Raw genomic sequence first — 11,356 nt, 5'->3', positions numbered from 1 at the left:
GGGGTTGCTTCCTTCCAGTGGGGCAATTCATCTCAGTGGCCACACAGCACGATCCCTCTGACAAGAGATACTGTTGCCACGTGGTTTTTGCCCAGGTTTTTTTTCTTTTCCTTTGGCACTGTAACTGGAGGTTACTGGCCTGCTTCTCTGCTGCTTGGGAGCCCAGAGCCAGTGCATGCCATGCTGGGACCCGGGAGCACCCCATCCCCTAACGGGGCTGCCCCCTCTGCACAGCCCGACCCCGAGACCTGCCATTGCCGGTGAGCTATCCAGGGGAGTGATTCCCTGACCAGCCCTGCTGTTCTCTGCCACTGCTTCAGGGCTTCTTGCTACATTTTAACCTGACATCTGGACACCCTGCAGCTTCTGGCATGGCCCTGGAGTCTCTGCTACACTTTGTTTGTCACCCCGGGTCTGCTTGACTCTGCCATTCCAGCTTGCTGCTTCCGAGGTTTCTGCTACAGCTCATTTCACCATCTGGAGGGACATTGAAACTGCCCCTGGGGGTTTGTAAAGGAAGCCCCTTTTCTATCTCTGCCACCAGCTCGTTCGCCATTATTGTGTGGAGGGTGGGCTGAGTTCACACCACAGCGGCCCCTGCAGCTGTGGGGGAATCATTGCACCTGCCCTGACCAGCCGGGAGCCACCAGCATCCCTGCCGGCTGTGACCATAATTACACCAAGGGGGAAAGTGCCTGACAGCCAAAAGAAGGCTGTTACTGGGTTTCTGTTTTTGTTTGTTGTTGCTGCCATTATTGTTGTTTGTTTGCCTTGTTATACACATATATATAAGTAAAGAACTGTTATTCCTTTTCCAATATCTTTGCCTGAAAGCCCCTTAATTTCAAAATTATAGTAATTTGGAGGGAAGGGGGTCATATTTTCCATTTCCAAGGGAGGTTCCTGCCTTCCTTGGCAGATACCTGTCTTTCAAACTAAGGCAGTTGGTATATGTTTTTTTCCCTTTCTCTCCCCCTGGGATGCAGCTGCTTATGGAGATGAGATACAGAGCATTACAGACACATCACCTGCTGCCTCCTGCTTTATTCCTACATTGCATGACTTGTGGTGGTTGGTATTTGATTCATTTATTGGGAAGAGTTCTGCAGCCTGACTGCAGGAGCAGGTGGAGTAGAGCTCCTGTGCAACTTTTAACATGGGATGGCAATCATTCACCCACACCTGGCACTCATTCTGATCTCTGGTCCTTCCTCTGAGACCCACACACACAGCTTGGCTGGTGGCTTAAATGAAGCAATTTCCATTAACATGAACACCCACAGAACTGTTGTGCCGCACCAGCTTAAGGCAGACTGGTATCTGCACACCTCCAGGTGCCCAGAGACATTTCTACACTGGAAACTGACCTTGGCTTTGGGTTTGATACTAGTTGTACCCAAATATCTGACATGGGACTCAGAGGAGGGACCCTCTGGAATCACAGCTCTGCTCCAGCAAGCTCCCCTAGCCCTGACACAGTTCAAGACCGCAGCTAGCAGCTCTGACAGCTGACCAGAAACAGGATAAAAGCTTTCCACCGAATGAAATAAAGAAGCCAAAGACCTGAATCTTTACTTTTTTTAATCAAAAACATACTCTGTAACAGAATTTCAGGAAAGTTAACTACAGTATATTATCCACAAACTAGGTCGAATGAAAAACATATAGTAAGCTACAAAGGAACTACTGGGAATTCTGTTGACCGCTTATCAAAAGGCAATGGCTGAAAGAAGAAATGCTTAACTAGGCTTTCATGCTCAAACAAACCCCTCTCACAGCAGATTTTGGATTGTGGGTACTTCACAGCTGTCAATCCAGCTGAATCACTTTATCCTGTTACAAAACTTCACCAGAAAGACACAAAAAAAGGTACAAGAGCAAGAAAGTGCTATGTGGTTTTGGTGAACTTATACAAGTCCTGCAAATTTAGGAGCGATGTATCACCCAAAAGGCACAACAGCAGCCAACAGTGTCAAAACCTCTTGAGATATTGTTGACGGTAGTTCTGCTTTCACAAGGTCCCACCAAGTGAAACTTTCACATTGCTGAAAAGTCAAGTCAGTTCTTGGGGACGTCAGCAGTATCGTGTGCAGTAGCTTTGAGTCAGTATGGTCACACGCCTTAGATAATTTTCAGAAACAATCAAGAAGAGTGTTTTGAAAGTGAATGACACAATAAAAGGAGATGTTCAACATCCAGCCCCTAGGGCTGGTCGAGAAGCACTTTCCATTTTTGTTTCCCTGTCCAGGACCAAAGTGCATTAGAGGTTAGAAGCATGAGCACAAAGCTGGTTCCCACACATGCCTATGACAGGCAACTTGCAAATCTCAGTCCCAAGAACAATGCCATGGTCCTTAAAAACCTGATACCAGTCATAGAAATACTCCTGTTATCAGAAGGACCAGGCAAGACCACAGCTTTTAAAGTCTTTCAAAAACCAAAAGAAGGTAACCTCTCCAAAACTGCATCCTTAAAAATACCTGACAACTAAGCATCTTAGAATTTTATAGAGCAGATGTTAATTAGCACGGGGCCTGAGAGGAGGGGGGGGAGGAAAGAGGATTTCTTAAATGAAGTCTGAATCTCACTTAGATGAAGATCCACATGGCATTAAAGTGACCAGCAAACCCAGTCACTCTGTGTAACAGAGTAAAAATGCAAATTGAGGAGACAGTCCTTTCTAAAGCATTTACTCTTCAAAGAAGAGATTAATGATGCCTCAATAAAGACCATTATCAAGACATAACATTTAAAGGGTTTACAGGCAGAAGCCCCTCCTATATACACTGGTATATGAATTTTGTAATGGTTCCTAGTAAAAGAAGAGAGGCAGTTGTTCCTGAGCCACACAGAGACAATGCTGTCATCAGAAGTGTTACGAGAAGATGGTCTCAAAGGTAAGGCACAGGAGTTGGACACAGGTTCGATGAGTACTGCTGCTACAGACCTGTTTGGTGACTGGGGGAGACCATTGTCTTGTTTGCAGTGTAGGTTCCTCCCTAGAAAGCAGAAGAGTACTTTCCAGGTATTCAGTAGGCCAGAGCTGTAAATGAAGTGGTTTATATCACAGCCAGTGGCTCCAGGTCTCTGAGCACATCATTCTCATCAAGCCCAGAAAAGTGATGAAAGGAACAACCACTTTCAACCACCACTGTTTAGCAGTTATGGCTCCTTCCAAGGGATTCCTGTAGAATTAAGTATTTTTAAACCATTCCAGAGAAAAGCTTTTCTCTCCTACATCTCTACCATGTTAACTTTAAATGCCCTCGCTTTCAAAACTAACAGTAACACAGATAAAGCAATCTAAACCTTCTGGTGTTAATCCCAGCTCACCAGTACATGAAGTGAAATTACATAGTATTCCAGCACAATGTGTTTTTTGAGGAGCACATAATCAAGGGTGAGAAACACAGAGGTAATTACTTCATTGAAAGAACTAAGCAGAGCAGACATGGGAACAGGATTACAAGCAGGAGATTGCTAGCTGAAAAAATACTTGTTGAATTTGAAACATTCAGAGCTGAAGGAGACACAATTTTGGCATCCTTGACATTCCTGCCTGCTGCATGTATAGGGGTCATCATGGCTATCAAGTAGCTGTCGCTCTTCTTCAACTCTCAGAAAAAGACAAATGCAAGACTCAAAGATTCAGTGTGCAGCCACTGAAGGGTTTCTAATCCATTATGCACTACCTTTTATGCCTTGTCATAAAAGTACAAAAAATTAAGTTAAATGCATATTAAGAAATGAGATTCTCTCATTTTGACCTTTAATACTTACACAGCATCTTATCAGAAACTGCCAGGTGGAGAAGATGAATGCCTTTTCAGTATTTGTACTGCCTCACACAATGCTCAGATTTCTCCTGACGTGGAGCCTGCAATTTCTTGTTTTTGATAAACTCATCTGACATTATTTTGTTGTTCTATTCCAAACATTTTGAGCCATCTAAATACTACACTGTAGGTGCAGACTTTAGGAGACTTGCAAAACATCTGCAAAGAAAACTAATCTTAAAAGTTGAATTCTTTCAGACCATAGTACAGGCCAATACACCAACAGGTGGAAGCAATCTTTCACTATTTTATCAAAGTTTGGCACAATCAAAGCAGAAGCAACTTGTACAGAAAGTTGTCTGTGAAGCAGTCATATACAGATCAGTCATCCATCAAGAAAAACACCTTGCAAAGCCACAAAGTTAAATAGGGAGTAAGCTCATGGACTCCTAATCAAACAAACAGCCTGTTATAAACAATTCATCAGGCAGAAGGTTACATACTCTCCAAACACTGAGGCACCTTGAACCCAGCAGTAAGCGCAGGGTATATAATCTAATAGGGAGGCTGGCAAGAAAAACATGTAGTCAGGCTTTTAATTTCTTCCCCCAAATCAAGATTTCTCTTGTGGATGAAGCGTAACCAAGCTGCCGGTTAATAAGCTTCTCTGAGGATGTGGTCTGAATCCTCTACTGAGTGTTCCTCAAGACTGTGAAGCAGCTTGCTTTGCAGACAAAATAGATCACTTGGGAGAGAAAGAAAAATGAAAAAGGTTTTAAACTAAAGGCCATGAAGAAAGCAAACACTATTTTCCCATACATTGAGAAGTTGCCACATAAGTCAAAAGAAAAAGTGATCTCATTAGAAGTTAGTCTGAAGAAGACAATGCTGTTAGTGAAAATACAGAGAAAATTGATCCATTTCTGGCCATTACTCCCAGATCATCTGTCTTCTGTACTTCCACACTAAGAGAAACAATGACTGCTGATTTCATAAAAATTCCAGCATATGGGAGAAGCAATAACTAAACACTTTGTCACAACCCTCGACAGATTCCTGAAACTATGCAAGAAAATTGTCCAAAAGCTTTTGAATATTCTCTTCCAAGACTTCTACTTCTGTTAACCACTCCAGCTGTGCTGCCAGGTCAGCTCAGCACAGCAGGCAGACCGAACCTGCAGCACTTGAAGGACTTCAGTGTATGTCCTTTTAAGCCTGTTTAATTAAGCTCCAACTCCCTACACACATGCTAAAAAAGAAGGAATTCCTGCTCTCTCTCCATACCTCAAACAGTCAAAAAGATATATCCTCAGGATACACTTTTATTGAGAAGCAGTGGAAGTAAGAAAAATTGGACTTGTTCCTGGCAAATTTAAACCAACAAAAATTCCTACCACTATTGGCTGCTGCAGGTTTTGCAAAGGAAAGGAATACATCACTCAAGATCAATGGTTTCAAGATGCAGAATTACATTATATAAGCAAACTAAATTTATAAAAATCAGGATTTTCATAATTTTATTTATACTATTAGCTAGAGAGAAAGCATACACATTGTATCTGTCATACAGACAATACACTTGCAGGTTTTTTTACTATAAATTCTCTATATAAAATCATTGCCAATTGATACGGCCATCGATGGCATAGGGCTTAAAATAACCAAGAGCTATAAAAAACAAGTTTGCCATCTTGCCCTGAGTGGAAATGGTGAACAGATACAAAAACTGAATCCTAAATATTGATGCAATATTATACATGATTTAATGGTATATGCAAGTAAAAAGAGTCATGCAACTTCTTTAAATACCTGCCAAATTTTAGTTGAGTAAAATCATAGAAGTCAATAGCAATTATGAAAATATGTTCCTTCCATTAGGTGCTTGTTATGCAATTTCAGTGGCAACTTTGCAGACTAGGTATTTCATGTTGAGTGTCAGCACTGAAAGTATCCATTTTCTTTAGTGTTTTAAAACTCACCTGTCTATATAAATAAAAATCTAAGATATCTTCTTAAAAAACTAGTGAAGGAAAAGCCACATTTCTTTTCCTTGCTACTTTTAATCAGTGCCAACAACATATGTCTCATCCCCTCACTTTTTGGCAGCCTCTACATTTTAATCTGGAAAAATCATAACAAGATTGTCAAAAAAAAATAAAGAAGTCTTCTGTTAACTATTGTTCCCTAAAAAAACATCACAAATCAGCTGAAACTAAAAAGTTGCTACAAGGTAAATGTTTGTAACTAGTAGAAGGAACTTTCAGATATAAATATATATATATATAATATATATTCTGCATACAAAAGGCTCCTGTGAGACTTATCACCAAGATGCCATAATAGAGAAGGAAAGTTTCAAAGGGAACAAACCCAATACTATAAAGTCTCTATAAGGCGTTTACCTTTCACCTTAAGCCCTGTATTATGACAAGTTCTGAAAAAAACTGAAATCCAAATTCTGCATGTTTAATTTCTTTCTGCTTAGAGCAAGATGGCAAACACATTTTTAAAACCTGGGTTTAGAAGATTAAGTAGAACAAAAGTAAATTATATCTTCAGGTTATAAACAGTACTGTATTTTACAATCCATCATCTTCACAATATAATGGCCTGTAGCAGTGCAGCAGAGGGATCTCAGTCTAAAGGCTGTGGGTCTGCAATAGGCATGGTATGAAGTACTTCATCTAGAAGCTGGAGGGCACGGTGTAAGTGAATTTCAATCCAGCACGGTGTCTCTTTGATGCTCTGCCTTGGGTAATCAGGTCCCCAACCTTTTACAAAACTCATCCTGAGTATGCATAAGCGTCGAAGGTCATCTACACCAATTCCAGCAGCAGCTGACAAACCTAAACAGAAGTTTCAAGTAAGTGTTCAGACATGTTCTTTTATCATGTTTGTTTAGCCATTCCCATTTGCTTGGCTTTTGCTTCACATACAATTCCCTCTTACCACAGCCAAGGCCAGTCCATATTTCTAGATCTCTGCTATAATGAATGCAGCAATTAATTTGCGTTTTTTACAATTAATTTTTTTTCATCATTCTGCAATCTTGGAAGGGTGCTGAAATATAAAACTCTATAATAAAGAAGATAGGATGCCACCCAATATCTTACGTGATACAATACACATAACCCTTATGTAGATGTAAAAATACACTTATTCTTGATGTTTGCCAAATGCTACATTTTCAGCATAGAAAATCAGACTGACCACCTGCAGGAAGCTGGATTAACAAACAACACTACTTACATGTAATAAAAAGATGAATACTGCTGGCAAACTTCAAATCGCCAAGTATGGCTAAGACAAAAGTTAAACACATTTCCCCAAGATGCCTTCAGCAATTTGTAAGATAGCTGGAAAGAGCCATGTAGCAATACAAGGAATACAGAAAACACTATGGCACATAAAGAAGCCTGAGACATGTAAGTACTTCCACTTTTAAAAGTACTTAGGTACAATTTCAAGAATCTAGAATTTAGTAACTAAGAAAACTCTAGCCCAGAATAACTTTAAAAAAACCCCCCACAAACAAAAACAACCCAACCACAAAAAACCCCACCCTCACACTCTCTTCTTCCTCTTCTCAAGGATCTTAAGTCTTCCTAAACATAGTCAAGGACTTTGTTGCCAAGTAATCCCTATTGTTTTGAGTAATATTTTTATGAACTTGGATCCAAGCAGCCAAAAGTATCTCTGCTTAAAGTAAGAGTTATGCTATTTGACCTTGTATATAACATGCTTTCTGTCATACTGCAACACTTCTTGCAGTACAATAAGCAGCCACTTGCATATCCAACATTCCCTGAAGACTACAGAGTGAAAAATGGTGTGTGGAATGGGTACAAAGTGAATTAATACAGACTTACCAAAATGCCATCCCAGCCCCACCTTACCCCAATCCTGCTATTTCATTTCAAGTCTGTCTGTACTGTTGCAGGGGTAGTGGGTGGGTGCTGTTATGAGGGAAAGCTGTGTTACTTGTTTTCAGGTAAGGAAAAAAGGAAACCAAGAAGTTAATGCACTTACTAATGGCTGGGGCTATTCCACCTACTGATCCAGGTCCGGGGATGTTTCCTGCTGCTGCTGCAGCTTGAGCAGCAGCAGCAGCTTGGGCTGTGGCAGCCTGCTGTTGCATCTGACGATGACACTGGCGTAAATCAAACACCTTTAAAAAAATAAAAATATTGAACTATTAGACTTACCAAAAGCAATAAAGAAAATAATTTCTCAACTCCCAGCCCCAATAATCTGGACCTCTCTACTCTCCCAAAGCAACTTGTACAGTCTCTCCAAACACTTGGGTAAAAGCAAACCTTCCCTGACTAGTTTAATTTCTAACAGAAATAATCCATTAAAGCTGATTCTTAGAGACTCTTCTTATATGCCAATACTGCCACTGGCACTACCAGAACTTGGCTGAACTGAGCAGGCTACAGAAGTATCATGTGTGGGACTGACTGCAAGATCAAAGTGTGAAGGATTCTACAGACTGATAAAATCCTAACTTTTAAATCTCAGTATTTCCAGAAAATAGGCATATAAATAAAAAATGGATGCCAACAAGTCCATCTTAACTTTGTCAGACTTTATTCTTCATCGTTTTACTGAAACGTGTTAGTCTATTTGAAAGAAATACCAATAATTGACAGGTCTGAAGTTTCAGCAGCTAGGTTTCGGGTTGGTGGTAGTTTATATCTTTGTGATCAGGTTTAGCACTAATATATATACACAGGAACTCTGTTCTCATACTAGACAGCTTGTAAAAACATCAATGTAAACTTCAAGCAGTTAAATTAAAAAAATGTATTTTTACAAGTGTGACTTGTCCTTAATAAAGTTTCAAGTCTGGCAGAGGCACATCTAAGTAAGAACATCCTCAAAATAATTTGTTTCCATGCAATGTTCTGTGACCTCTGGATCACTTCATGTTCATAACACTAACACGCACTTTAACATACACTTCTATTGCATTTATACATAATTTCCCAACTTTTCCTGTTTCGGAGAGAGAAAGTAAAGAAACAGATAATCTATGCTAAAAATTTTAGCAGCAATTAATTTAAACCTGTAAGGCTAAAAATACAAAAAACTGCTATCAAGATTGCTTGTGACAAAATACAAAATGAGTTACTTTCATAGTATCTAGATGACACTTTCAGTTTAGTCAATTTTTAGAGTCATCTTAAGTGACTTGTCAAATGGAAATTTTTAGGGTTTTTCAAAGCCAAGTTACATTTATTTCAGTGTCTCATAGCTTCTCTAACATTTACAAGACTCAGATACATGCTATTTCCCCTACAATTTTCATCTAGGAACATCAAACCAACCTTTATATATGCACTTGGGTAAATCTTGTGAACTGCATCGCCTGGTGCACGCCCCGCTTCTCTATCCAGGTAGTAACTCTGAACAAAGACTGCATGGTCACTGAGGCATCTAACCCACACATCACCTTCTCCTTTGCACTCCAACTGCACTCCTTTACCTATGTGCAACCTTAAAAAGAAAACAGATCCAATGCATCTGTGTATATATACTATAAATCAGACCTTTCCTAAATAAACCATAAACAGTTCTCCAGCACTCTGCTCATACAAGGACTTGAAATTGTAGTTATTATCTTAGGTGTAAGTTAGCATTTGTTATGCAAAATCTGTAAACTAAAAAAAAAAATCTGTAATACCATGTAAAGATCTAAGGGAAACAGAATGCAGAAACAATGATATTTGAGTTGCAACTACCTCAGTCATTAACAATACAGAGTTGGGATACCAAACACACTCAGTTCTGTTCAGAAGTGTAAAATCCCACAAGTATTCTAGAATAGAAAGTCAATCAAGTACATATACAAAGCCACATTTTAATGCAGAACTGTATGTTTGTTTGGATCACATTATAGCAATCTAGCATTTTGATTGTTACAATGCAACATTTCTGAAGACATGGAATAATTTTCTTCCTTTTTGTTTCAAAGGAGTGGAAAAAATTTTGAAAAATTGCTTCAGTTCCACATCAAAGCATAGCATGTGCACGGTGAGAATGAATGAAAATCCAACTAGCTCTCTATCAACCTTCCTTTGCTCCTTTGACAAATCTATATATTGCAGTTATTCTCACATCACTCTCTAGTGTGAAGAACTAATATTCAGTTTGCATATATAATGGCACGAGTTGCTAATTTTATCCTTGAAGGCACAGCCTTTGAAAGCAATGAAAAGCAACATGCAACTTCTGCAAAGCTCTGAGGGGCTTTGTCACACAGTTCACATTTTGAATGTGTTACAGGAGCGGCCTAGAAAAAAGTACTCTGGTATAGTTAATTCAGTTCCAAGAAACATACCATACTTGTGATTTCAAAAGAGAGGCACATACTGAAGCAAACCAAAATATTTTCAAATACCACAGACATTTGGAGATTTTGGGATCTGCAGAATACCTTGCCCTCTCAATGGCTTCTGTTCTATGCACGTTGGAAAGCTGGCCCAGGCAAAAACGGTCTCCTCCAGAAGGATCCACATATCCATCAACAGTAACAATTGGACAGCTTGAAGGGACCTTAAATGTTTCCCCGACTTGCACATCCATTTCAAAATATGCGATTGAGCACCAATATTCTGGAGCTAAAGAATATATACAATTAACTGACTGAAAGGCACAAAAAAACCAACAAACCTATTCAATCAATCAAGCCTTCTGAAACTGCATTTGTCATTCAGACTGAGAGTGCACATTCATATAAGGAAGTTCAGATAGACAAAGACACATCTACTAGCACAGAAAATTGGGACATACTACAGTGAACATGGGCTTATCTTTTTTATTAAAGCACACATCAATGTGTAGAAGCCTGGGCAGTAAGGAGTTAATGCACTACTATGCCTCAAACACCGATGACCATTCAAGCAGGCAAGTTAGAACATGATGTGCCTGGAAAGGAGGGCCTTATGAAGGTATGGCAGCACCTTTCTGGAGTCAATTTTCCTGTTCAGGTCCATGGTGACAACACAACATACAGCGGAAGCTCAGAAGTGGGATCAAGGAGCAGGCAAGACCAATAGAGGGGAATAGAGACCACCAAAGGAACTTCAAATCCCCCCAACCTATTTCCAGAAAGGTCCAGAAGAACAGACTGCACATGCTAACTCACTTACATGAAGAGGGAGGAACTTAATCCCAGGGCAGGGAAAAATTACCTATAAGAAGGTACCCCCACAGAGCCTAGGTGGCATCCCCAGGACTCCCTGTCATCTGTATTGATGTTGGACTCAGGACTGGTGATCCCCTTTCCTCTCTTTCTGATCTTCCTTTCATTTTTCTATTTTCCCCCTCTTTATTTTTATTCTATTATTATTATTAGCATCATCAACATTATTAAGGGGAAAAATATATATCCATTTCCATGCAGAGTACATCGTTTACTAATAAAACTTTGTGAGGGGTTTTTGGACCCTTTTGGCTTTTGCCATTCTTTTCTGACCACAGGCATCTACAAACATTGGGTGCTCCTTTCCGTGTAGGGGTAGGACACAACACAATGCTAAGGTTTTTTGTAGATCTTACAAATCTTTGTACAGTTT

The 11,356-nt window shown here is 39.8% G+C and overlaps 1 protein-coding gene across 1 annotated transcript in view; it reads right to left on the bottom strand.

Moving 5' to 3' along the window:
- Positions 1-1,564: 1,564 nt before the first annotated feature.
- The window catches only part of SMAD4 (SMAD family member 4), a 19,878-nt gene continuing 10,086 nt past the window's right edge, over positions 1,565-11,356 (bottom strand). The window contains exons 7-10 of the mRNA XM_014311450.2: positions 10,216-10,399; positions 9,107-9,275; positions 7,806-7,944; positions 1,565-6,622 (exon numbers count right to left, since the gene is read on the bottom strand). Coding sequence (XP_014166925.1) covers positions 6,411-6,622; positions 7,806-7,944; positions 9,107-9,275; positions 10,216-10,399 — 704 coding nt within the window. The 3' untranslated portion in view covers positions 1,565-6,410. The remainder of the gene's footprint in view (positions 6,623-7,805; positions 7,945-9,106; positions 9,276-10,215; positions 10,400-11,356) is intronic.

This window comes from Geospiza fortis, unplaced genomic scaffold, assembly GCF_000277835.1.
Source record: "Geospiza fortis unplaced genomic scaffold, GeoFor_1.0 scaffold986, whole genome shotgun sequence".
Taxonomy (NCBI): Eukaryota; Metazoa; Chordata; class Aves; order Passeriformes; family Thraupidae; genus Geospiza; species Geospiza fortis.
Note: the sequence above shows the minus strand (reverse complement) of the source record. Positions and strands in the feature narration are given on the sequence as shown.